Source organism: Arvicanthis niloticus, chromosome 1 (genome assembly GCF_011762505.2).
Source record: "Arvicanthis niloticus isolate mArvNil1 chromosome 1, mArvNil1.pat.X, whole genome shotgun sequence".
Lineage (NCBI taxonomy): Eukaryota > Metazoa > Chordata > Mammalia > Rodentia > Muridae > Arvicanthis > Arvicanthis niloticus.
Genome location: NC_047658.1, coordinates 79,317,712 through 79,345,088, shown reverse-complemented (window position 1 = coordinate 79,345,088; position 27,377 = coordinate 79,317,712). Strand labels below are relative to the sequence as shown.

The following is a 27,377-nucleotide window of genomic DNA, read 5'->3' as shown; positions in this document are numbered from 1 at the left end:
GGATATGCCTGGACTAGCAGTCTATTTCTGCCACTCTGATAGCATACTGAGAACCTGGGCTCTAGCTTTTTGGCAACTTACAAAGGAGACTGCAGAGCCCTGAGTTGCATCAGTAAGCCCACACGACTGTGGATAGAGCCTAGGAAGGAGCCAATGTTAGAAGTTCGTCAGGATGTTTGTGAGTGTGTCTCTTTAGCTTAGACTCACTATAGAAAACAGCAAACAACAAAAAAGCAAAAATAGGTTCTTTCCTAATTGACAAATCTCAGCAGTTAGTGAATTACAGCTATGTTCCTACTGCCTCAGACAATGGTCTCCCCCTGTGCACCCCCCACACACACACACACATACCATCCAAGCCTGGATTTAAGCCTCTTTCAATCCCAACCTCCTCTAGCTTCATCAGAATTCAGACTATTGTAGAAAAGGCTCGTACTGAGCATTGCTGACCCTTCTTCCTCTTTGACTTCAGACTTCCTCGTTGTCACCATGTCACATCTGAGGCTGGGCTTTCTCATTCTGGGAGAGGATGGGAGGGAAGCTCCGAAATGCCTGCTGAATGTATGGATGTCCTGCCAACAAGAACACTGTCCCTGGAACTATAGTGCACCAGATCTACCACACCCCTTGAAAAATCTCCACCTTAGAAGACTAGACACTAGCACTGGACTTGAATTCAGACCAATGGGATTTTAAGCAGGACTTCCTCATTGTTACTGTGATGTTAGACGAGGACACCTGATTTTCTTATTTGCAAAGTGGGTTTGTAAGTCAAACCTGCCTTGTAGGTCAATGTGAAGGTGTAATGAACTGAGTTGTATGAAGTGGTTTAGAATTTGTCTGATAAATATGTACAATGCCCCTAAATGTTCCCAACCCCACAGTAATGATGAAGACATGTTGAAGGGATTTGGCTATATAGCCTACAGTGACCATGAACTTCTGATCTTCCTGCCAAGTGCTGACATTGCCAAGTCCTGCATGGCCTAGAAAGGATGGCATGACATGGTTTCCCTCATCTGGAACAGAGTCAGCAGGGTATAGGCCTACACATGCTGGGTGTGAGGGGTGTGTGTGTGTGTGTGTGTGTGTGTGTGTGTGTGTGTATTATGTCTTGTTCCTTCTACTTTGGGAAATAGTCTCCCTGCCAAGGTTATCAGGGAATGCCCTCTCTACCAAGGTTAATGATTCCATGATAATCAAAGACAGTGGGGGCCCAGGAGGCAAGGGGTCTAATGTCCTTAGCAAAATGGTAAATGATATGACCTTCAGGACAGCCCTTAAGGCTGTGGGAAAGAACTATGAAAACATGAGTTCAAGAATGCATAATTTCTCAACAATGCAAAATATAAAAATGTAATATGAATTATATAAGGGGCTTCATAGACCTAAAAAAAAACAGAGGCAACTGCACTGTGGGCCAGCTTGTCAGAAAGATACAAAAGCAAGCCTGGTACAGAGAAAATTTATGACCATGAATGGTGGGAGCAGTGATCTCAGAGTCAGATACCACCCAGCTAGCTTATTGTCTGTGCTTACAAAGGCAGGAAGATTTCTGAATTTTTTGAAATATTAAGAAAATGTGTTTTCTGTCTTTTTGTAGGAGTTAAGAGGCTAAGGTCAAAAATGCTGATTGGTGGGATAATCAAAAGGGAACCTAGGTGGTGGTGATTGAATTAATGTTTAAATTAAAAACTGGACTTTCGACTGTGAGAACTGAACTGTCTGATGATCTCTAGAGAAGCTTTCTTGAGCAGAAAAAAGGCTGTCAGCTTGTACCCCATGAATTGACTTCAAGTTGCTTACTTCACTGCTCCCAAACACCTCTTCCTCTGTACCCCCCAACCAAACTAAAGATGGTCCGTGGCAGGTGTTATAGATGCACACTACAGTGCCTGGTTTATGCAGTTTTGGGGACTGAACCCAGGGCTTCACACATGTTTGGCAAGCACACTACCAACTGAGTTATATCTCCAGCCCCAGTTTATGTTGTTATTTTAACTCCTTCAAGGGATCAAAGTATGTGAAGGTACTAACATAGGTCAACAGAGGCTTTTAGGAGGGAAGATAGTAAGTCTGCCCTCTGCCCTGCCTTCTGATATTGGAACTCTATATTTTGCCATTTACTAGCTGTTCAAGTAGAAAAGAATCATGGTGTGTGGAGACTCAGTCTTCCTCTACTTAAAGTGTAACTTTTTACATTTTACATAGAAGGATGCCATGAAGGTTGAATGAGACACTAAGAAATAAGCCTGGTGGGCCCAAGCCCAGAGAATGTTGTGGGGAAACCCTGCTAATTAAGGTCAAGGTCTACCATTGTCTGGATAGCCTTCTGGGCTCAGTGTAAAATGGAGAACCCCTTTACTAGCAGAGTTGTGGAGAGAATGGATTTGAGGGTAGAATACAGTGAGTAGATGACCTTGAGGAGCAGTGGTGGCATTCTCTGTTGGGCAGGAGTAGGAGGAGAGAGTGGCCCTGGGAACTATTTTGCAGGTTGGATTTTCCAGATGATACAGAGTGGCAATGACTCCCCAGCCTAGGTGGCCTCCTTTAAAAAAGATGACAAAGCAATAGTTCCAAATAAGGATCAGAGAGCAGCACTGCTGGAGCACACATCATGTCCCAGGGTCTCCTGGTGACCTGTGCTAAGCCAAGTGTAGACTGTGTCCTATCATTGCACAAATGAAGAACCCAAGACTCTGGGAGATTTGTCTGCACCAGGCCACACAGCTAGGAAATGGCAGAGCTGAGAAGGAAATCGACTTGACATCTTTTCAGAAAGAAAGAAAAACAGGAGGGCAGCAGGCAGACCTTCTGGGTTCTGCCTTATCACCCACCCCTTCATATGGAGCCTTCTCCTTGAGAATAGATTGTCTGAAGGTGAGCTGAAGAAAGGGGTGTCTCACTTTCCCATCTGATGAGCTGTGCCTGCCGTAGAGTGTAAATCTGTGTGATACCTGCAGGTCCCTGGGACTCACAAATCAGCCAGATGGAGGCAGCTGGGCACATGGCCTAAGTAGAGGTAATTTACAGAAGAGAAGATCTGACTTTCAGCCAGGGAGAGCCTAAGCATGGATCCCTGCTGGTAACTCTGGAGTTTGGGGCCAGAAGTGGATCCTCACTGGTTTTGTGGAACAAGCCTTACTAGTCCCTCCCTCCTGTGCATCTGGACCATGCTATGTAAAGTCTCAGACCCCTCACTTGTCTTCATTTGATGGTGGTGCTGGCCTCTGAGCCATATGTACCAGGTTTGCATCACTTGGCTGGTGCTGTGGCATTGAGCTTATCCTTGCACCTCTCTGGGCTCTGAACATTACTTCATCATCCGCGGTAACAATAAATCAAGAAGAGAAAGATTAATTTTCAATCATTAATGTGGGGAGGCTGGAAGGGAGCACGTGGTGGAGCAGAGGGGCTTGCCTCATCCAGCCAGGGAGTAAGGAGGAGAGGAGTGGGAGGGAGAAGAGCTATGGAAAGGAGGAAGAGGAGGAGAGAGAGGAAGACTGTGCTGACTACAATGAAGACAATGACTATGATGAGGGGAGGAGCCAGGATCCTGCTTTCCATTTCAAAATCATGCTCTCAATGACATTTTCTCTAACTAGGCCTCATCACCTAAGGTCGTCATCATCTCCCCTTAACCCATTAAGTTGTGAATTAATAAATGGATTAATACATCCATGAGGTCAGAGCCCAGGTTATCAAATCACTTCTAAACACTGATGCATGGAAAGTCAAGCCTTCAACACATGATCCCTGGTGGGCAGGGGCTTATTTATGATCCACATCATACCCAACTACACTATGGACGTTGGGAGTGTTGAATGAGTCCTGTGTGAAGCAGGTTGAGGACAGAACTGGACACATGGAGATAATTACAGGAACTCTGCCCAGGAACGCCATTCTATGCAGGGTGGGAGTGTGTGGCATTTTAGATGAGCTCTGTGTGTCATTACTGAATGATGGGCAGAAGACTATAAGAATGGATCTAAAACAATGAGTACGGTGCCCATCACATGGTGAGTGAGGAAGTGCACACTCCCTGCTCAGGTTATAACTTGGGTTATAGTGCTGGAGCCGACTCACCATTGTAAGCCCATAGGTCCTACACAGTACCTCCTCTTCTGCAAGCACAGTGCTCCCCTGCTTGACATTAGTGGCATCAGGCCAGGGACTTGAAACAACATGTGCTGGGGTGGAGTAGGGGAGAATTTACACCACAGACATTGATATACATTAGAGATGAAGAGGGAAGAAGAGGGGGGCAAGGGAGGATGAGTGAGAATGGGGTTTGATGAGAGCTCAACATATCTCTGACTACTAGAAGAAAGTTTTCATGTCCTCTGTCACAGTCCCCTTCAAAAATCGATTTCAACCACTTTGTAGCAGGACACAGTGCATTGAGGACGAACAAGCAACTTTGTAGCAGAAGAGAGAGGATAAGTGGGGATGAAGCCTGGCTTTGGAGACCCTACTAATTTTGGAGTACATATTTCTGGTGCATTTGGGTGTTCCTGGTGCCAAACCATGACAACAGGGAGTAGAATGGAAAAAAGATGGGGCTCTTCAACCATAACTCTTAGGGATTCTTCTAGCACTTGGTCATACTGAATTGGTGCTTGCTCCAAGAAGATTGTATTCGTGTGCCTGGTCCCCGTGGTCATGTTTTCTAGCCTTCTGTGGGGCTCCTTCATGGAACACTTTCCCAAATCTTTGCTGAACACAGCCAGCTCAGCCTTCGAGTGAGGGGATTTTTTAAGACTGTTTGAAATCTCCTTCAGCTCCAGCTGACTTTGAAGAGATGCAGCTCTTAATGTGGCTGGACCAAAGTGTGTGGGGCAGAAGAATGACCCAAGGAAGGCATTGGTAGTCTGCCAGTGAGTGGACTTGAAAGCTTGTCTGCTGTAATCTCACGGAGAAAGCTAAACATGCATCAAACTGGTCTGTTCCAGAATCTGTGATGCCCTGCCCATGTTATTTTACCCATCAGTATGGCCCCCTGAGTCCAATTCTTCATAGAGAATGGAATGAGTGCCACCTTCTTTCAGCTTTCTTTGGCTCCCCAGTGCTGTGATGATCAGCTAGTTTTGACAGTCATGCCATCCTTATGTAGAATCTGTGTTTAAAATGCATTGACATAGGATTTGTGTTTCAATGGCCCTAACTGGATTTAAAGAATGGCCAGCTAATCTTTTTGATATGAGGAAGAACAGCTGCTGCTCACTCTTAAAGGGATAAACCAAAACGTGCTACGTTTTTCATCTTTAAATCAACACTGTTAGTGGCTGGTTGTTGTTGTTCACACTGACCAGTGAAAGTGAGGCAGAGGGTCAGGTAACACTATGATCCAGGCAGGACTTGCAGGGACAGCCTTGAGGTCAGCAAGAGTGACCAGGGGGAACCATGACAATGGTCTATGCAGAGGACAGCTGATGAACTATAGAGGACAGTCCAAAGCATGTATAAGGGACAGGCCCAAAGGTGAGCATTGTGGTTTGGATCTTCAGTGTCTCCCAAAGCCCATATGGTGGGCTTGGGCCTGTGACACTGTTAAGGATGTGCTAGAACCTTACAAATGTATCCAACATTTTGACATTTTAGTGTTTTGGCGTGTGTGTGTGTGTGTGTGTGTGTGTGTGTGTGTGTGTGTGTGTGTGTGTGTGTGTGTAAGCTGGAGGACAACTTCAGTTATTTAAAAGATGGTCTCTATACTGTTTATTTATACAGGATCTCTCACTGGTCTGAAACTTTCCAGGTGAGCTGGACTTGCTGGCTAGTGAGCTCAGGGGATCCACCTGTCTCCATCCCCCATGTGCTGAGATTACAAGTACATACACTGTGATAGGCTTTTTATGTGGTTCTGGGGATCGAACTCAGATCCTCATGCTTGCAAGGCAAGCACTTTATCAACTGAGCCAACTCCCCAGATGTCACTCACTAGGTGACTAAGCCAATTTCGTGGTATTTGCGTCCTGTGACAGAGAAAGAGTGAGAGTTCTCTGAAATTCTCATGAAAACCTTATGCTCTGGTTTTACAGTGTCCCCTCAAAGTGAAATGCTCCGATGATATGGGAAGCTGTGCCTTTAAGAAATGTTAGGGGCCTGGAGAGGCTGCTCAGGGGCTACAAACTCTTGTTGCTCTTATAGAGGATCCAGGTTTAGTTCCCAGCATTCATGCGGCTGCTAACAACTGTCTTTAACTCTAATTCTAGGGGATTTGATGCCCTCTTCTGGCTGCCATGGGCACTGTATGCATGTTGTGCACAAGTAAATGTGCAGGCCAAACACATTTTAAAAAATGGCAAGCATGCATGAGTGAGACTAAAGCCTTTACCAGAGAGGCTTCAGAAGCATTCCATCAACATGGTTTCTTGCTGTTCAGGAATAACAACAAGTTTCCTCTTCTGCCCCTCCCAGATGCTTGTGAACTGATCTTGGTCTAGCTTACTGAAATGTGATGGAAGTGGGGGGGGGGGGCTCTGCTTAACAACCCAGTATATATATTTGTTAAAGCCAGATGCTAGGAAGGACTTAGACAATGACTCTACCACTATGACCTAATTACTTCCCCATCCCTCACCTTCTGATGCCATCACATTGAAGATTGGGATTTCAATATGCATCAAGTGGGGCCCGAATATTTAGTCCACATAGACTCTCTTGCCCACAGCCATAGCAACTGGGAAGTGTGTGAAAGTTGTTGAATGAGAAAATGAACAAATGGATGAGTAACCCCTCCCTCCACTCCTGCTTCCCCCCTGATCTATAGCACACAGGGAATGATCACTAAAACACAAAGAAGAGATACTGGTCTGCCTGTCCTTCCTTGGCAAGGCTAGCCAAATCCCTCTGCAAAATACCTGTGCCTCTGCTTTCTGAAGAGCAGAGAGACCCATGAAAACCAACTTCCCAATATTTTGGTTTCCTTCACACTAGAACCCATGGTGTCCAGCTAAGCATTTAAACCAGACTAACAGCTGTGGGTGCCTCATCCCTTGTCTACCTGTGAGCCATCGTGCTGAAGTATCACAGTGGGGGGCATAAAGAGAAAGAGCTTTGTGCATCCAGGATGCTGGACTCCCCACTTCTTATCACTGACTCAGTCTGAAAAGGTGTGAGGGGGCTCTTGGGGAACACTCTGTATGGGGCCTGTGCCCTCTCAGGGCATCATCAGCTTACAGAAGTTTCTCAGGTGTCAGCAGAGCAGGAATTTGTGGACAGCAGGAGAGGACTGGAAGCACCACATAAACAGGAGGAAGCTTGACCCCATGCAGGACACAAATTGATTCTATGTCAGCACTGGCTGTGGACAGCTCCTACATTTGCTCTCAGTCTGGGAAATGCCACAGAGAGCAGACCCCCTGCCTCCTGGCTTCCCAACACACAGCATTAAATGCAAAGTATAGCTTCTCCACTGTACAGTTTCACCCCTATCCTGCCCTACTATGATATTTTATTAAACATTATTTATATAGCTTTAAAAAAACCCCATACTTTTTCAGTGAGGCATGTGATCTCAACTATTTGGGAAGCAAAGGCAAGGCAAACCAATTGAAAGCTACCATGGGTAATTTAGCGAGACCCTGCCTCAACATTTATATTTGTAATTTATAAATATACTATACACGCATGCACACACACACACACACACACACACACATCTGAGGCTGTAGTGATAGGTTGCTTGCCTCGCATGTATAAGGTCTTGGTCTCAATCCCCAGTGCAGACGCCCCAAACAAATTTTTCCTGTAGCTTACATAGGGGAAACACTAAAAATAATATATCTTTCGGGTTAGAACTTGGAAATCAAAGTCTTGGGTTAGGTAGAGAAGTGAGACGTTAATTAAAGCATGATGGTGAGCCTCTGTGCTTTTCCCAAGCTTTCTAACAGCTGCAACCAAAGGCAGGCGTGGTCAGTCACGTGCTTGTGTTTAGTTAAAAGAGGAAAGAAATCATTTTTCTATTTTGCAGCAAGTTCTGAGAAATACTTTAAATACATAAAATATTTAACGAGGTATGTAATATATGCTATATATAATACATGACATATAACTCACAGGCAATATGTTGGAAAACAGTTTCCCTGAAAACATGTAAGTACCTAGGAGGGTCTCACACATATTTAACAACTGACAGAGGGTGAGGGAAACATGAACGCTGAATTAGGTGAAAGTGTTTTACAAAGACTGGCCAGAGTCACGAAGACCATTTTAAGCATTTCAACTCCCCTTTCCTCCCCTCCCCTGGCCTCCCTTCCTCTCCTCTCCCTCCCACTGCTTACTCCTCCCCACTCCTTCTAACTCTTCCTCCCTTTCTGCATTAGCAGTTACTGCCACATGTTTGAATCTGAGCACGTCTGGAGTCTGGTTGACTGTGGGCAGATTTGCCCATCGGCAGCCTTCATCTGGCTCCCTGGTGGCAGAAGCTATAAAGGAACTACATCCCTGAGCAAAACCAAATCTTTCACACTGTGTCTTCTCAGCTGACCCTTCTGTGTCTGATGCCATTTCTGGGCCTAAGTTTTATTCCAACCCTACTCTACATCAGAACAGTTCACACAGGTTTGTTTGAAGACAACCCCAGAAGTCACTGGCTTCAAACATCAAATGCTGGCTGGCATGGAATCCTGCAGTCAGGATAGGGATCTCCAGGTAGCTTGTCAGCTAGCTTGTGTCTGCTCTGGATTGGTCATGGATTCATCTCACTAAGTGATGACCTTAGCATCACTTCCTTAGGGCTGACAGATCTCCAAGGGCCTTGCTTCTTTGTCTGGGCCACTCATCCTTGAGGAGGCTAGTTTTAGCTTCTGGGTAGCCAAAAGAGAAAAGCCAGTTCCTCAGATCCCCTGAGGTGTACAAGGGAGGGTATGAAGTCAATGTGGGGAGGTAGGATTTCTAAGAGGAGCCTTTGGTAGCAACCCCTTCATTAGTGTCTTATAACATAGTTCTCTGTGTGTACCAGCTAAGGTGTGAACATTGAGTACATGCAGGTTCCTCGCTTCAATGTGGAATACAGAAGTGCCCTCATCCCTGATAGATTTGCTCCTGGTAATGGTTAGTTGGCTCAAAATGAATCCTTCTCAGCAGGCTGTGAGCAGTCCCAGGCTCTTGCTTCCCCTGCTGTGGAGACATAACCATCATATCCACTGTGTCCTCCCAGGGTGACAAACACCATTGTGGAAGTAGAGAAACAGCATGGTACACACCAAGCCAGGCTCAGTGACCGTGGGCAGCAGCCCACTGTCCCCTTGTTCCCACAGCACAGTGCCTGCCATTGATCTCCCAAAAACATGATCCTGGCAGAGAGAGTCTAAACTGAGGTCTTGCCCACCAGGACTTCTCTGATTGGCTGAGAGGAGCAATGGAGGAAGCTGGGCAGGTGGTGGCTGCTGAGCTGATGAGAAACCTGGTTTATCAGTTACTTTTCTCACTGCTGTGGCCAAATACCTGACAAAACACAATTTAAGGGGAGAGAGGTTTGCTTTGGCTTAGGGCTTGGCAAGATATAGTCTGTGGGAGTCCTAGTCTGGACCATGTAAAGTGGGAAGCAGAGTGGACTACAGATACACCCCCTAGTGACCTATTTCCTCTAGCTGGTTCCCACCTCCCAAACATTCCATGACCTCCAAGTGTTGTTCAATGTGGGCTGCTGAGTGACCTGGGAGGAGTCCCAACGTGATCCAGGAGTCAGAAAATGTGATGCATGTTGGTATCTCAGTCACGGGTTGGAAGAGAGCATTCTGGAGACAGCTGAGGGGATGTGTAAGTGACCCTTGTAATAGCACCACCCCTCCAGCAGGAAGGAGAGGGATAAATTGGCACTTAAAAGATGTAGTGGCCCCAGGTATGACCCTAGCTAACATCCTCATCTGAGACATAATGCGAAGCAGCGAGTTCCCGCCCAGCAAGCACAGGGCTCCACTCTGGAGGCTGTGGAGTTGGAACAGATCAGAGCCTGATGTGCTCCTTCACGGACAGGACAGCACCAAGTGGACAGAGGCAGGCAAAGGTGGCTTGATGCCACCAAATAGTCCCAGAACAGTGCCACCAGCTGAGGACTAGGTGTCCATGCACATGAGGGAAACATTTATATTATATTCCAAATTTTGATGGCCTAGGTTGGTCAAGTCCGTAGACCAAGTGTAAACCGGACTCCGACACTTACCTGCTGTATAATGCAGGGGAAACTGGTGAATTCTCTCCACTCCCACCCCCTGTTGCCTTGCTGTGATGATGAATTAGACAGTGTATGTAAGCAGTTGATAAATGAATGGTGCTGGGGCCTAATTAGTGCTTCTTTCTGTTTGCTCTCAACGCTGAGCTATACTGGCCACCACAGGAGGCCAGAGGAAACCTGGAGGCTGGGGTGTCATGCTCTTGGCTCCTGGGAAGTAGTATTTCTCCTTAGTGCCATGGACGTTTGGTTGCATCTGCTCTTTGTTCTCACTTGGCTAAGAGGCATTTTCTCACCAACAGAAGAGCTCAAGGAAAAGCTGACTGAATACGTGGACAAGGTGAACAGCCAGAAGCCAGGCTTCATCAAAGTTGTGCGGCACAGCAAGCAGGAAGGCCTCATCCGCTCCAGGGTCAGCGGCTGGAGGGCAGCCACAGCCCCTGTGGTGGCACTGTTCGATGCCCATGTGGAGTTCAATGTGGGCTGGTGAGTGCTTTAGGGAAAGGAGGGGTCCTGGTGTGATCTAGTGGGCTTGACTCAAAAGCTCAGTGCATTCTGGGAGTCTTAGTGATGGGGTGGAGGAAAAGAAGAGAGTAGTGGGGACAGCTGAGGTATGGGTTGTGAATGAGACAAAGCTTATAAGAGGACTGGGTCTCATGTAGGGCAAAGAGTCAGGGGTCAGCACATGAAGGGTGTGGTGACACCAGATCATGAAGACAAGTATATACAAAGGGCAAAGCAGAGAGATGGCTCAGTGGTTAACAACACTGGCTGCTCTTGCAAGAGACCCATGTTCAATTCCCAGCACCCACAAGGCGGTTCTCACCCATCTTTAACTCCAGTTCCAGTGGATCTATTACCAGATTTTTGGCAGACACTGACACATGTGGTGCATAGACATACATGCATGCCAAACATTCATACATAAAAAACAGAAATTAAAAATAAAAGCAGAAAAGCACAGAGTTCCTGTTCAGGCAAGCACAGAGATCTGTCGTCTGCAGGCAGTGAAGTTGGAATGGATACAAGACAGATGCCTCACCTCACCTCACAAACAGGGCAAGAACAAATGGGCAGAGGTGGGTAAAGGTAGCTTCCTGGATCCTCAGATGCCCTCAGAACCTCCATCCTAGCAAAATTGAGTCTTAGCCAGTCTTCCTTTCTCAAGTCAGCTCATTTAGGTGCCAGATGGGATAAGTAAGAGAACTAACAAGAGGCTTCTGTAGCTGATTCTGATCCCTCAGAGGGCACCTGATGCTGGTGGCCCTGCAGGGCTAGGATGTTGCTCACAGTGTATGGCTGTGTGACATGGGAGCACAGATGCTCGGGTTAACTGTGAATAGCTGAAACATGTAGTTTTCTGCCCTCTTTCCTTGTGTGCTCAGTAGCCTACGTGTCTCTACTCCCCTTCCTAGCTCTGTGGGGGCAGCCTCACCTGAGGGGAGCAGGACAGCAAGGGCAGGCTGGCCGCAAGGAGTGGCAGGACCTACAGGCAGCCTGGGTGGGATGCCAGCATCATAGCCTCAAACTAAGGCTGCAGGAGAGTCATTACTTTCTCTCTGAAGTCCCTGTGTGCTATTTGTGACCATTTAAAAAGCATTTTTGCTGGATTTATGGCCAGCTGAGGAGAGGGACACTTACTATTTCAAGCTGATTTGAATAAACAATTATGAACAGAATATATTATTAATGAGAAGCTTATCAATCCTGTTGGCAAACACATTATTCTCCCACTACCCAGAGAGGCCCGCTGGTCCCTGGAGAAAGCCTGGATCCCTGACGCCCCCTGAAGCAGAGGAGAAAATACCTTTGCCCACACCACCTGCCTCTTCCTCCAAATTGGTCCAAGAAAAATCAAAACCCAGGTTGAAAGCTCCTCTAAAGCTTCAAATCTGTTTCTTCTTTTTATTCTTTCCTCCTTCTCTTCCTCCTGTTCTTTCTCTTCTTCCTCTTCTTCTCCTTCTCCCTCTCCTCCTTCTCCTTCTTCTTCATCTTGATTTTTGTCATGTGGGTAAAAAAATCACAGGGACTTGGTGAGAATCTCTCAGTTCAGCTCTGGGTGTGCTGAAGGGGCCACTGGGCTTCTTGCCAACCTTGAAGTCCTCAGTCCATGGGATGCCAACTCCTGGGGATGCAGAACACCACTTCTCTTCTTCCTCTCTGGGGAGCAGGGGTTCCTTCCTCTTGTTGCTGGAAGACAAATAAGCCCACCTCAGCAGTGATAATTGATCTCTTTCTCCTTCCTGCTTAGGGCGGAACCAGTTCTCACCCGTATCAAGGAAAACCGGAAACGGATCATCTCACCATCTTTTGATAACATCAAATATGACAACTTTGAGATAGAAGAGTACCCTCTGGCCGCCCAAGGCTTCGACTGGGAGCTGTGGTGCCGCTACCTGAACCCACCCAAGGCCTGGTGGAAGCTGGAGAACTCCACAGCCCCAATCAGGTATGGCACCCTTCCCCATTGGTCTCTCTGCACCCTCAGGCAAGGATTTCCCTCCATTTCCACACTGACCCCAGTGTGACAGCACAGGGAGGGGGAGATAGACAAGAGTTACAGTGTGATCCTCAGACTCTGTTCACAAACTCTCGTGGTCTCTTTTTAAAGAACCACAGGGGTAATCAGAACTCCATACAAAGTCTCAAAGGCTCTTATTTTTAAAAACCCGATTCTTTTTTTATTTTATTTAGGGGTGTGTATGTTCGTGTGTGCATGCATGGGTGTGTGCATGTGTGTGCCATGTGTACCTGAGGAGGAGAGCACCAGATCCCCTGGAATTAGACTCATAGATTGTTTGTTATGAGCCAGCTAACATGAGTAGTGGGAACTGAACTCAGGTCATTATGAAAAGCAGGGAGAATCTTAACAGCTGGGGCATCTATTATCCCACAGTTACTTCATCTCACTTGTACAAGTGCAGGTGTAAAGTACTGTGCTCAGTGCTAAAGATTCAGAGTGAGTAGGATTTGATTTCCAAGCTCTCCAAGCCCAGAATACAGCCAGGATGCAACACAATATAGGATGAATAATTTTGCCTGGGAAGAGGAAGCATTTGAGATGATCTTCAAGGGTGAGAAGAAGATGTCCAGGTTGAGAGTGACACTCACATGTGACAGTTATGGTCACAGGGGAGTCTGAGAGACTACATGGAGAGATGTGAGCTGGCCAGCCCTTGCTATGAGGCCAAGCCAGACCACGGGACAGATGTACCTGGACGGTATTTGGGTTTTATCCTATAGAACACAGGCACAAATGGTCACCAGTTGCATTTCAAAAACACCAAACTCTCTCTGCCTTTGATGCTGTCTTCCTAGACTCCTGAATGACTTCCCTCTGATACCTTAAGACCCCTGCAGTACTCAGCCCTGCCAGCCTTATTTCTGTGTATTGATGACTGGGCAGATATCTTGTTCCCACCATTAAACAGACAAATGGCACCAGAAGGTGACTTAGGGGGGCCACCTTGAAATAAGAACCCAGTCTTACTTGGTGCTGCAGGAGAGAAAAATATTATGAAAAATTTCATTCAAAGAATCAATATCACAAATGTTATTACTGGAAGAAAAATTTCATACAGACAATAGAGTGGAAGAAAACTCTCCTGTGGTTTCTTTTGGGACGGTCTCAGTCTGTCTTGTGTTTCTGTAACAAAATACCAGTGTATGGATAATTTGTAAAGAGTGATGTTTATTTAACTCACTGTATTAGAGGCTGGAGGTCTGAGACTGAACGGCCCCACAGGGCCAGCCTCTGGTGAAGGCCGTTTAGTGTATTAGAACAAGGTAGATGATGTCAATGACAAGAGCAGAGATGAACTGAGCCATGCATGGACAGGCCAAGTATATAAAATGAGGCTTGCTTCCGGGAGTTTCTGACCTGTGACTCTGGGATGCATGCATCCCACGATAGATATAACGGACACTCAGTATGGTTGTAGTTGACAGCATCATATCACAATGTGAAAGGTTGACATGTCTGCATCAAGAATTAATCTGATCCCCTCAGAACTACATTTATTCATTGTCATGCATTTCATTTACTCTCCGAGAAATTTATATATGTGTATACTGTCTTTTCATCAGATCCACCCCTCATCCCCAGCTCCTCCCAGACACCACACACAATCTTCCTTCAAACTTCATGTCTTTATTTTCTTACCCACTGAATCCTATTAGTACTAGCAATGCGTACTTGAGTGTCGGGCTACCTGTTGAATGAGGAGAACTCTCCTCCATCCATGGTAGAATCTTTCCTGGCTTGATCTTGTGTGCAGGTCTTGTGCAAGCAGCCCCAGACGAAGGCTATACCTTCATGGTTCATTTCCACAGTTCACTACTTTATTGATTTCATATGAGTGTGGCTTCCCTGAGATGCACTCACCTTCACTCATCAACCTCTTAGAGACCTCCTACCTCTCAATCCAAGCTTCCAGCACAGGAACCTTTAGAGGGGACACACTCAAAGCATAGCCAAACCATCACAGCTGTCTATACAATTGTGTGCTATTAATTTGTTGGGACCCTGCTGTGTGCTGGGGCCGTGTATGTACATGGTCCGTTGGATCCATATTATAACCTGGTGTCAACTCATTGTGCAACCCCGGTTTAACACAATAGGAGAAAGACTGCTTCCAGAGAATGGTCTGATTGACTGAAGGCTGAATCGGTCACTGGGTTCTACTACGATCATGGAAAGTCTGAGTTGTTATCACCCCTTGCTTGGCTACTTTTGAGTTGAGTTCACAACTTGTGTGGCTCATCCCTGCTTTAGTTTGCCCAATGTCATCAGAGAGAAATATGCCCCCATGCTGTCGGTGTTCTTGCAGGAGATAGTATAGATCTTAGCTGTCACTATTCTGCTGACTCCCAAACATAGCAGACTGGTCTTAATTGGCAGAGCTGTACTGTAGGTCTTTGCTAGAGGATAGCACACTGACCATTTATTCTCTATCACCCCACAATGTGTATCAGGAATGCAGAATAGAGAAACAAGATTCTGGAAGCTTTTGGATCATTTCTGGGTTTCTCCCTAGAGGACGACAAGCTCCATAGAGACAGATTTTATACAAATGAACTGTAAGCACCGCAGATCTTCATTCTCTGGAGCTCTGTTTTAGTGTTTTGCCCACACGTTACTATAGATAGAGCTCAGCACTTGCCTCTGTTGTGGTGTGAAATGCCATTTTTAAGATTGTCATTCAATGGGTCCCCAAGGTCTCTGGCTGACCCACTCAAGAAAATCCACATGAGAAACTTCTCTCAAATCTACTAGACTAGTCAAAGAAAAAAAAAACAAGAAATCAATCAGTTCATTTCTACCTGAGAACAGTGAATTTTGTTCCTAAGAATCTGTATGTTCCTTTTCATTTAGCTCAGCAGGAAGCTCAGAGCCAACATCCTGGCTCACTTTAAGAACTGTGATGGAGGGCTAGGGAGATGGCTCAATCATTAAGGGTACTTGCTTCTCTTCCAGAGGACCCACGTTTCCTAACACCCACCCATGTTGGGCTGCTACTGCCACCTATAACTTCAGTTCTAGGGGACCTGATTCCCTCTTCTGGTCGCCACAGGCACCTGTACACGTTTGGCAAATTCTCTCTCTGTGTCTGTCTCTGTCTCTTTCTCTGTCTCTGTCTCTGTCTCTGTCTCTCTCATTCACACACACACACACACACACACACACACACACAAATAAAAATAAATCATTTTTAAGACTTATGACAGGGACCCCAAGCCTACATTTGCTTTTTAACTGCCTCCAACTTATTGTAACCTTTAGATCTTCCTAGGTGTTATTTATATTTTCCAGCAGATTTTAGGCTTTTCATAAGCTGTGTCTAATCCTTTTGGGGATTGAGGGGAGCTGTTTCTCCTAATTCTGCCTAATACAGCATCTAGTTATTAAGTCACAGACACCCTGAGGTGTCTGTAATCATTTGAGCAACTGCTCTGGATTTTGTGTCCTTCCTGGCTGGGTCTGGAAATGAGAGGAAGGCCCCTTCCCATATGTTCTATGACTATGGTTCCGAGAGCCCCAACACATCCAATATTCAGAAGTTTGGAAGAAAAGATGAAGACCCAGCCCTACTTGCCAATGCTTCCAAACCATCTTTATTTAGAGAGGTGAATCTCTGAGTTCTTTCACTGCACAAGTGATCTTCAAGAGTTGGTCATGTCCAGAGCCTGTGAGCTCTCTACCTCAGTGCCCAGGATGCTACCACACAACTGATATTATAGGTATCAATGTTTCTAGGTCAGAGGCTTTGGTGATGGAGGGCCAGCTCAATTCAACAATTTAACAATGCAGGGTGTGAGGCATGTTGGGGAAAATGCTTTCAGAAAATTCCTTTTCCTTATGGTGCTGGGATGGAGCCCAGGGCTTTCGGCTAGCTAGTCAAGTAAGTACTCTACCACTTAGCTATATCACCAGACAGTGAAGCTGCCTGCAGAAGGACATTGAGTTTGGTTCTGGAAAATGATTCCAGTGACAAATATCCAGGGTTGAGGTCAACCAAGGTTTCAGATTGGACAGTATTAGGGGATGTGAGCATTAGGGGATATGAGCGGGGCTCACTATCTTTGCAGTGAAGGGCTTCACAGAGAATTGTTACCATCAGGGGAGTAAGCAGGAACAGTGGGGGCTGTAACTGTATTGCCATCTGTTGTCCTTAGCCTTCTAGGGTATCAGGCCAGGCTGGAGGATTTGGTGAAGGAGAAGAAGGGCGAAATGGAGAAACCCTTAGGGGTGAGAAAACTGTCAATTACAATGGACCCATCTAGTTTGAACTAGAAACACACCCAGGTGCAGAAAGGGCTGTTTTCTTAGGGAATGCTGATGCAGGAGGATGCTCAGGCACACAGACATCCTGGGGTCACAACCCCAGACTGGTTCTAAATGACTTTACTTCCACAGATTGTAGGAGTATCACATATGTGTGTCCTTAGAGTAAACTGACACCCGTCTTTAATGGAGAACACCAAACTTAGACATAAGAAGTGAACATATACATGATGATGCTCTGGCTGTGTCTTGAGAAATGCCCCAGCCTCTCCGAGCCTCTGAACCAGAATCATAGGCACCTGTAACATCCAATCAGCCATGATCTTTGCCCTATTCACGACATCTCTTTCCAAATTCCTGTGTCCTTACCACGTTTCCTAGAGATGGGTGGGTTTCTCATGCCTCCCACCTCCTCTAGTCAACTATCCTACAGTGTCCCCTCATGTCATCCAGGCTGAGTTGGAATTCTCTATGTAGCTAATAATGATTCTGAACTTAGGATTCTCCTGCCTCTGAATTCTGGCATCACAGGAATATGCTACCATTCCTAGCTTATACAATGGTAGGAATAAAAACCCAGGCAGAGTCTTGTGTATGCCAGACAGCACGCCACTAACTGAGCTAGATCCCAGCTTGCCTGAGTATTCTTTATAAAAAGAAAAATCATAACACTGTTTTGCTTGAAATTTGTCACAGGCAAGCCTTTACCTGTAAATGAAAGCTGTACATTCTTTTTCAAGGCCCTCAACAACCTGGGTGTCATTTATGTTTCTAAGTGAACAGGGGTTGACATGTAGCGCGCCTCCGATAGGGATAATGGGAAAGTCCAAACTGAAGCAGTCTGGCCTGTGGCTCAAAGTCCAAAGAAGCAATCTACACCAACAGAGTGAATGGCACGCCCTCCCTTTACTAATGCACCAGCAAGCATAGTGGGGAGCAATGGCTGGTCCCAGAACAAAGCTGTCTTCCCACTGTCTCAAACAGCTTCCTCGGGGTGGCTAAATGAAGATGAACCTGGGAGGTTACCCAGAAAACAAGGCCCTACTGGGTCTGGCAGCAGAGGTGGGGACCTTGGGATTGAAAGCTCTTACTTCTCAGATGACTCTCAGACCAGTCTCTGCTCACAGCTGGCCATCTCTCCCACCCTGCAGGAGCCCCGCCCTCATTGGCTGTTTCATTGTGGACCGACAGTACTTCGAGGAGATTGGTCTGCTGGATGAAGGCATGGAGGTCTATGGAGGGGAGAATGTGGAGCTTGGGATCAGGGTGAGTGAGGTTTCTCACGCAGGGCTGAGTTCAGCTCCCATGATGGTAAGTGACTCAGTCTAGGGGTGCAGTGTTGACAAGCCTTTAGTTCACAATATGACGGGAGACTCAATATAAAAGTTGAGACTCATACACTGATTGAAATCTAGTTCCAAGCTCTGGTGCATGTACATAGCCAGAGCCAGGGAGACTCAGAGCAGTAACTCTTGAATTTTTAGGAAATAATGGCCTTCAGAGTTTGCTTGCCTAGAGAATCAAACTCCCAGTTTAGCACTTCTGTTTAGACTGAACAAATCTGTTGAGGTAAGCAACAGAAAACACCAAGGGACAGCTGGACAAGAAAGACCACCAGAGTCAATTCCCCATGGCTATCTACTCCACCGTGGTCCATAGAACATTTCCAAAGATGGTTAAAGAGGTCTAACAAGAAATAAATAAACCCCTGGAGTATAAATAGCAGAAAACAGCTAAATTCACTTCGTGCTGCTTTCTGACCCCACCTAGTGCTAGCCAGACCCACAGGCCATCCTGGCCCTCTCTGGTTTATCAACTAGTCGTGTGACTCTGTAAGAAGTGCCATTTTCTTTCTTACTGTGGAAGAATATTTACTGGGCTTCCTGGCTCTTATCTCTTGGCCAGTGATAGAGAAGCTTAGAATGATCCCTCTTCTCAGTAGGAAGGTGAGTTGGATGCCTGGTACTTGGTAGAAATAAGGTGGTGGCTAAATGAAGGATTATCTGTGTCCAGGAAGCACCTCGTCAAACCCATGGCTTCAGCTTTGGTGAGTCCCCATAATGGTTCCAATTGTCTCTAACAACCCATCGCCCACACCCCACAGATTCAGAGGGACCTCGCACCACCTGGTGTTTTACTCTTGACAGATTTTCTGTCTCACAACCATCCGTTCATAACTTACACAGACCTCCTCCAAAATCTGGTCCATCCAACTGAACCTTGGCCATGGTGTATGCAGCTAGTGTCTTTAGGTCCAGTCCAGGTCTTCAGTTCCCACTCAAGAACCTACCCTCCTCTCATCATTACCCTCCTCTGTTTCCCACTCCACAGAATAAGCAACTGGCCCTGGATAACCCTCTTCTTAACTGTGCAACCAGTGTCTGAGACCCAGACAATGAGCAGCCCATAACACCCGAAGGACCTAACAGCACTCCAGGGCCCAGCTCATCCCCAGTCTTAATAGTAGGCTTTGCAAACTGGCTGAAGGAACAGCCTGTCTGAGGCTGAGTTTGGAAAATACCTCAGACACCTGTATTCACTGGCACTCCAAGCAATTGCTTTGGAGGCAGTGGGAATGCACAGGCTGATGGGAAGCTAATGTATTCATAGAGGACAGCGCCTGCATAATCACCCTCATTTCCCCAGCTCTCCCTCCGCTGGTCATTTATTCACCACCCGCCGGCTTCCTCGCCATCTCATTTCAGCACTGCTCCTGGATAAATGCTTGCCCCCAAACACAATCTGTTTCACCAGAAGCAGCTGTCAGGAATCGGCCGAGCGGGTAGCACCGCCTCCGGTCACTTGTGTTCTCTGGGTAAAAATGTCCAGAAATGGAGAAAGGAATTAGATTTGTGAACTCTGCTTCCAACATATGTGTGAGTCAATCACATGGCGGTGGTGATGTCTGGCTCTCCTTCCTTAAATTATGAAGCTATTTTGGAGTGTGGGCCTGGTGAGGTTCTCAGATATGTGTTAAAATATCTTCGGGTAGTTGCGTGTTCAGGGTTTCAAATACAGTATAAAATATTGCCAGGCTTTGTTTTCCATCGCTCGCCTCCCACTGGACAGAGATGAAGCATCATTGATGGCAAAAGAAAAGTCGGCTTTTAAAACAGGGCACAGCCTCTGTAAGCTGGCGGAACTAAGTACACGGGAAGGGATAGTTCGTTTGTATTCTAGTTCTTCCTTGAGGGGGTGCTGAATCTCTGATCATTTTCTGTCTTCCTATGTGTGGTTACTGCTACCTATTTTTCTTTTGTGTCTTTCAAGCTAATATCTCAGTGCCTCAGTTTCCTCCCTGAGAAAATAGTATTTCTAATTATCCCTCAGGATAGTGTGCCAAACTGAAAGGTATCACTTATCACATCTCCTTTATGCAGCAGCAACTTGTGCAAAGCCCTTATCTCTTTCGGAACATGGAAATGGAATTTTTGCACATATTGACTACCTGATATATATCTGGGATCTTGCTAGTCATTTTCCCCCATGTTTCCTGTGCATATGCATGTGAGATGTGCAGGCGTTTATTTTTGTATGTGTGTTGGTGTGCATACACATCTGTGTTTCTACATGTGACAGCCCTCCTAGGTTGATGTCTGGAATCATCCTCAATCTCTCTTCCACTGTATTCAAGGAGTCAGGGTCTCTCAATCAAAATCATCACTCACATATGGCTAGCCTTGCCAGGCAGCTTGCTCTGGGGATCTAGTCTCAACCTTGTGAGGGTAGCGTTACAGACAGCCCACCACAGCAGCATTCACATTGGTCTGGGTTGTCTGAACTCTGGTCTTCGTATTGCTCGGTAAGCACTTCATCAGAAGAGCCCACTTCCCAACCCCAGGGCATGTTTAAAATGCCATCTAATCACAGAACACCCTAAAATAGACCTTTTATGGTATTTCACCTTCATCAGTTGAAGAAACAGAAATTATGAACTTGCATAGGTTCCAAGGTCATGCAATTTGTGAAACACAGAGAAAAGACTCAAGTCCGAAATATTATGGCTCAATAGATACATCACAGTGATGAAGCCCAGGACCCAAGTCCTTTGAGACTCCTCCCTCAAGAAACATTATAGTGTTTGTGCTTTTTTTTTCTCTGATAGACTCAGCCTTGTCTGTTGAGTCTCCTTTTAAAACCTTGATAATCTCATTTTACACTCTAGTCTAGTAAGCTCCCACCTCTGGCTTCAGAATCTACAAGGCAATGAGGAAACAGTGAGACTCACTGGAATAGGGAGTAAGAAATAAGAGCTGACATAAACAGAAGACAAAAATTTGTATATTTCATGGCTCAGAGAGTTCTAGGGCATAAGAATGCATTCCAGAGCTGGCAAGGACAGAAGAAATAGTTAGAAACTGTTATCACTCAATTGAGTCTCTCTCCCCACAAAATATCCAGAAATCCTCATTCTTTAGCTGGAAACATGAGCTTATGTGGAAATAGTCTTCCTGGGTATAATTGGGACATAAGAAAGCCACACTGGTGTTAATTAATAGTAATTAGTAATTAATTAATTAGTAATTAATACTAATTTAATGTGTCTGGTGTCTTTATAAGAAGGATATCTGGGTAAATATGAACATGAAGGAATACAGCCATGTAGAGCCAGAGGCAGCGGTTAGAGTTGTGATACCACAAGCTTAAGGAATACTTAAGGCTGAGAGAGCTAAGACAGGACCCTTCTCTATGGTCTCTGAAACAAAAGTACCCCTTGAGCATAACACCTCCACTTGGGCTTCTGGCACCCAGAACTCTACATTCATTTTTTGTCAGTTTGGCAATCTCTCATAGCAGTTTGTTAGAAAGCTAAGAAAACTAATAGAGACCAAAACTTCAGATCAGTGCATTATCTGGGAAACCTGATGACATTTAAACTTCCTTCCCCTTGGCCCTGTGCCATGGGCTTGCTTCGCCTCCCATGGAGCTGGGGGCTCTAAGGACTATTTTCTCAATATAAAGTATAACTCACCTCTGGAAAGCAAGCCATTTAAATCATGCTACAAAAATTCACACAGCTAGAAGTCCATGGAACATGAGATGACAGCTTTTAAAACATCATAGAAATAAGAGAGAAAGCATGCATAAAGATGAGTACTGCAAAATCAATAGACAAACGAATTATATCTAAAGAGTCTTCAGAGCACTGAATCAGATACAGGATGGAAAATATGTTGTATAATGATCTATTTAGTGTGTGTGTGTGTGTGTGTGTGTGTGTGTGTGTGTGTGTGTGTGAGTGAGAGAGAGAGAGAGAGAGAGAGAGAGAGAGAGAGAGAGAGATGGAGGATGTCAGGTGCGCTTCTCTGTTGCTGTCCTCCTTACTCTCTTGAGATAGAGCCCCTCTGCAGCTAGACTGGTGAACAACAAGTCCCAGTGATTCTCCTGTCTCTGTGCTTCCCACCAACAGCTCTGAGGTTACAGATGCATTTGTGGCCAACCCAGCTTTTTGTGTGGGTGCTGAGATCTCAACTTGGGTCTTCATGCTTGTGTAACAAGTGCACTGAGCCATTCCTTCGGCCTCTAAGAATGCATATTTTAATCAGAAGATATTAAAATATGAATGAGAAGACTTCTAAAATCATTTGTTTGGTTTTTTTGTCAAGGCAACAGAATTTCTGAGGAAAACAACTTAAAGGGGGAGAGCTTCCATGTTGGCTCATGGTTTCAGAGGTCTCAATCTATAAGTGATGTGACTCCATTAGTCCTGCTTCTGGAATGTGGCACAACACCATGCCACTGAATATTTTTGTTGCTGTGACAAGAAGCAACATAAAGGAGGAAGGATTTATTTCAGCAAGTGGATGCATGGGATGCATTAGGTCATGGGGGAGGAAGCCATGGCAGCAGGAGAGTGACACACCTGGACACATTGCATGCATAGTCAAGAAGCAAAAGGAGATGGCTGCTGGTACTCAAGCCTGATTTCATTTTTATGCTGTCTAGGACCCAGTCCATTGAAAGATGCTGACTACCTGAAGGTCTTCTCACCCCAGTTAACCTAATCTAGATAATCCCTCATAGACTTGCCCAGGGGGCTGTCTCTTTGGTGATTCTAGAGTCTGTTAAGTTGACAATCAATATTAATCATCACAGCTTTTTAACTCTCAGTGTCCAGGAAGAGAAGGGGAGAAAGACCAAGGGCAATGGACAAGATATACATTCAAAGGCGTAGCTTTCATGATCCACGTCTTCCAACAAGTCCCCACCTCCTCCTAGCCCAGTTTAGCTATGGACTCAACCATGAATTCATCTACTGGTGGTTTAGTGTCCTTATCAGTAGTTTCACCAATCCATTAATATATGAGTCTTTGGAGACATTTTACATCCAAACTATAACATTTAGTTTTATTAAGAGAAATTTTCAAATGTAAAAAATATAAAATGAAGCTAAGTGGATGGGTCGAACAAATATATGAACATTATTTAGATAATAAAACCAATAAACTAGAGAGTATATCTAAAGGAATCATTTGAAGTCATACCAGAACGAAAAACAAAAGAACATGGGGGAAGATTAGGTACACTAGAGAGACTATACTGTCTTACAGTTCCAAGTAGAGATGATAAAAAGAGAGGATTAGGCAAAAGCATTTATCCTAGCAAAAAGTGTCTTGAATTTTTCCCAACTACTATGGCAATTCAACTTATCCAAAATCAGATAAATATGAAGATACGCATCATTCATGTATGTATGTATGTATGTATGTATGTATGTATGTATGTATGTATGTGTAGTGAAACTAAATAACAAGGATAAGAACTTACACCAGTAAGAGAAAGAGAAACTAATGGTTAAATTATTAGAACAGCCGGACTTCTCACTGCAACTGTGAAAGCCAAGAGTCTATGGATACTCTTTTCAATATGATGAGTAAATGCTTGTCAGAGTTAATATGTATACACAAAATAATCCATTCAAAAGAGGATAAGATACACATGCATGCATGCACACATGCACACACACATGCACAGGCATACACGCAGACACACATAAACACATACTAATTTTCTCATGTAAGATCTTTATTAAATAAGTTAAAAATATTTATGTTTGGGGAAAATGATCCCCAAAAGAAATGTTAGATTGAAGGATAATTACCTTAATGATGGTAAATAGATATATCTAATAAAATATGGCATGAAACAAAACACCAGAGTACTGCTTAAAGGGTGGTTAAAAGCCCATGCATGTTAAAAGGAGTATACACACTAGGAGGGATAATAGGGATTGTTGTAAATGTCTATTTTGTTATTCATAGAAAGGTTACTGGTTAAGTTTAAAATTTGGTAACTTAAGTAAACAAATTAATTTTTTTTTTAGGGAGTACATGAAAAGCATAGAATAAAGGGGCATGATTTCAAAATCAGTTTATGGAAAATAAAATATGAATATTCTATAAGCAAGGTATACAACAGCTTGTGCAGAGGCAACGGGCCCACTTACACCAGTCAATGTACACGAACTAAATCAAAAGATGAATGGCTTTAGGGTAGCTTAAAAGTTTATTCAGCAATGGGCTATTTACAAGAAACATCTGAAATAAGACACTGACATGATAAAATTTGAAAAGGATAGAAAAATTCATAGTGGGCAGATACTGACTTAAAGTTATTATTAACTTTAGAAAATAAGTACAATTATAATTAAAAGGAGTAAAAATGATAAATGTGAAAATCATCTAGAATCTATTAGTTGTTAGTTTGAACGTTACTAATGGAACAATGTAAATTTGTATAAAGAAAAGTCTCTACAGAGTCTAGAGAGATGGCTCAGCAGCTAAGAGTACTGGCTGTTCTTCCAGAGGACCCAGATTTGATTCCCAGCACCTACATGGTGACTTACAATTGTCTGTAGCTCCAGTCCCAGGAGACCTAATGCTGTAATCTGGCCTCTGTGGGCACCGGGAATGCGTGAGGTATGATGACATATATAATGACAAAACCAGACACATCAAATAAGGTTTGTATTAGAAAAAAATCAGAGGAACAATGAGATATCAGCAATCCTGAGAGCATAGCAGAAAACTTTATTACGACTCTCCAAAGTCATTGACAGATGCACACAGTTGACTCTGAAGAGCATCTAAAAGTTGCTGAATGAGATTTTTCTCCCAGAACAAATTGAATGTTCATGGATGTTGAGCACATTCTGGGGTATAAGACAAATATCAAGAGGTTCTTCTGACATAGAACATGCTTTCATACCAAAATGGAATTGCTAGAAACACAGGACCAAAAGTTATAGACAAAACCATCATTTTGAAAATTGTGAGACATGCTTCTAAAAATCAATATTTCAAAGAAAAGATGGTCATAAATTTGAAAATGCCTTGAACCTAGTGATAATAAATACATACGGTGCCCATGTTGTGTGAATGCAGCTCAAGTTCAGCTGAAGTTCAGCTGATATCCCATTCCTCCATTAGAAATAAAAGCTGAGCATTAATAGCATATATGTAGTTAGGAAAAACATCAGAATAAAAATAGTAGAAGAAAATACTGAAGAGGCTGCTTTGCCTGCATAGTTTACAGTTCCCAAAGGTGTTACCATGGTGGAAGTTTACCAGGACTTGAAGTGAAAACATTAGGATTGAAGATCTCAATACCTGTAGGTGAGAGAAAAGACGATCCTGGAAATGGTCCAGGAAGCTGGATGGATAGACACTGACATCTGCATTGCATGACAAGTACCACACCCTAGAAAATTATCTGTGGTTTGTGATTATAAAGAACCCAGAAATGGAATTTTGTGGTTATACTTTGACTCATCTTTAAAGAGCAAAATTAATATGTGTATTCAGACACCGGGTGATCTTTTAGCTTTTGAATCATTTCAGAACATATTGAACAAGCTCATGAATGTCTGCCAAGATCATGGACTACAGACACTGAAAACCAAGCTGAAACTAACTCACATTCTACTCCCTCATGCAGGATATAAGCAGGAGTAGTCTCATGATGGTGCAGAGCCCAGAATTAGAATTTGTGATTACAGCATGTTCTGTCCGTTAGAAAGATATGGGTGTAGTTGGTGACCCATTAGAGTTGTTAGGATCTTCTAAGCACAATCACCTAATAAAGTGCCTCTTTTGTTTAAACTAAAGAAAAAATAATAAAGATAAGAACAAAAAATATACACATACATACATACATACACATATACATGTTCATGTATATGCATACAATAAAATATTTATAAATATTTATAAAGCCAAAACTTGTTTATTTGATAAAAATAATCAAATTATAGAACTTTAATAGGAGAGGAGACAAGGCACAGAGATAAATAAATGTTAGGAATAGGAAAAGGCTCATTGACATGTGTATCTACAATTAAGAGAAATATAACAAACAAGTTTATTCTATAATTTGAAATGTCAACAAAAACACAAATTTATGAAGTGATATTTTTATGAAAACTGATGCAGGAAGAAATAATAATCTAAACCTGGCCCATGATGATGAAAGAAATTGAATTTATAGTTTAAAATATTCTCATAAATAAAATCTAGGACTAAGTAGTTTTGCCATTACATGCTGACAAGGTCTCAAGGAACAAAACAGTCTAAATGTTTAGACATGTAGAGTAGAGAAGCATAGTAAATGCCCAATGGTGTAGCAGCTTGCATCTCTTTCTACTGTAGCTAAGCATCTAGGGAAAGTCTGAGTTTATAAGTTCAGCATAACTGTTGAAGATCTTAACAGTCCTGATTCATAAAAGAAAATTCTCAATTGTATTTTGTGTTCTCATTCAATAAGACAAAACATACACACAGACACAAACACACATGTGCATAATTCTTAAATGAAATTCATGAGCTATATGGAGTTGCCAGGGAGAAACATGGGAAGCTTGCCTGCAATTAGTTCTTAGAGTTGAGCTCTTTAATATGAACCCACCTTCTTGTGGTAGAAACCAAAGAATTCAGAAAGGGGGTGGGGGGAAGAGGGTGAATGCCAACAGTCATTGCTGTACTTCTATTGCCTAGATCTGGCAGCCAGAAGAAAGGGAACCCCTCTCTGTCATGCTTTTGCTGTGGGTGACTCTTGGCTAGATTGAGCCTTTTGGCATTATCACACGGAGTAGAGTTTGTTGAGCAGCCACGGGATATATACAAATCAGGGACTCCTGTCTAAGCACCAAGGCTTCTCACTGGGGTTTCTCACGAGAGGTCAGAGCTTCTGTCTTGGAATATTTCTTATCACTTGGCCTTCCAGACAATGGCCTCCTACTCTGATGACTCTTTTAAAATTTATTTATTTTATGTATGTGAGTATACTGTCTTCAGACAGTATCCAATGTCTTCAGAGAGGACATCAGATCCCATTACAGATGGTTGTGAGCCAACGTGTTGTTGCTGGGAACTAAACTAAGGACCTCTGGAAGAGCAGTCAGTGCTCTTAACCACTCTTCAG

At 44.1% G+C, this 27,377-nt stretch overlaps 1 protein-coding gene across 3 annotated transcripts in view; it reads left to right on the top strand.

Annotated features, from left to right (window-relative positions):
* Galnt18 (polypeptide N-acetylgalactosaminyltransferase 18) overlaps positions 1–27,377 on the top strand; it is a 303,973-nt gene that overhangs the window by 205,947 nt on the left and 70,649 nt on the right. For all 3 annotated transcript variants that reach the window (XM_076940952.1, XM_076940953.1, XM_076940954.1), the window contains exons 4-6: positions 10,477–10,660; positions 12,426–12,623; positions 18,110–18,224. In XM_076940952.1, coding sequence (XP_076797067.1) covers positions 10,477–10,660; positions 12,426–12,623; positions 18,110–18,224 — 497 coding nt within the window. The remainder of the gene's footprint in view (positions 1–10,476; positions 10,661–12,425; positions 12,624–18,109; positions 18,225–27,377) is intronic.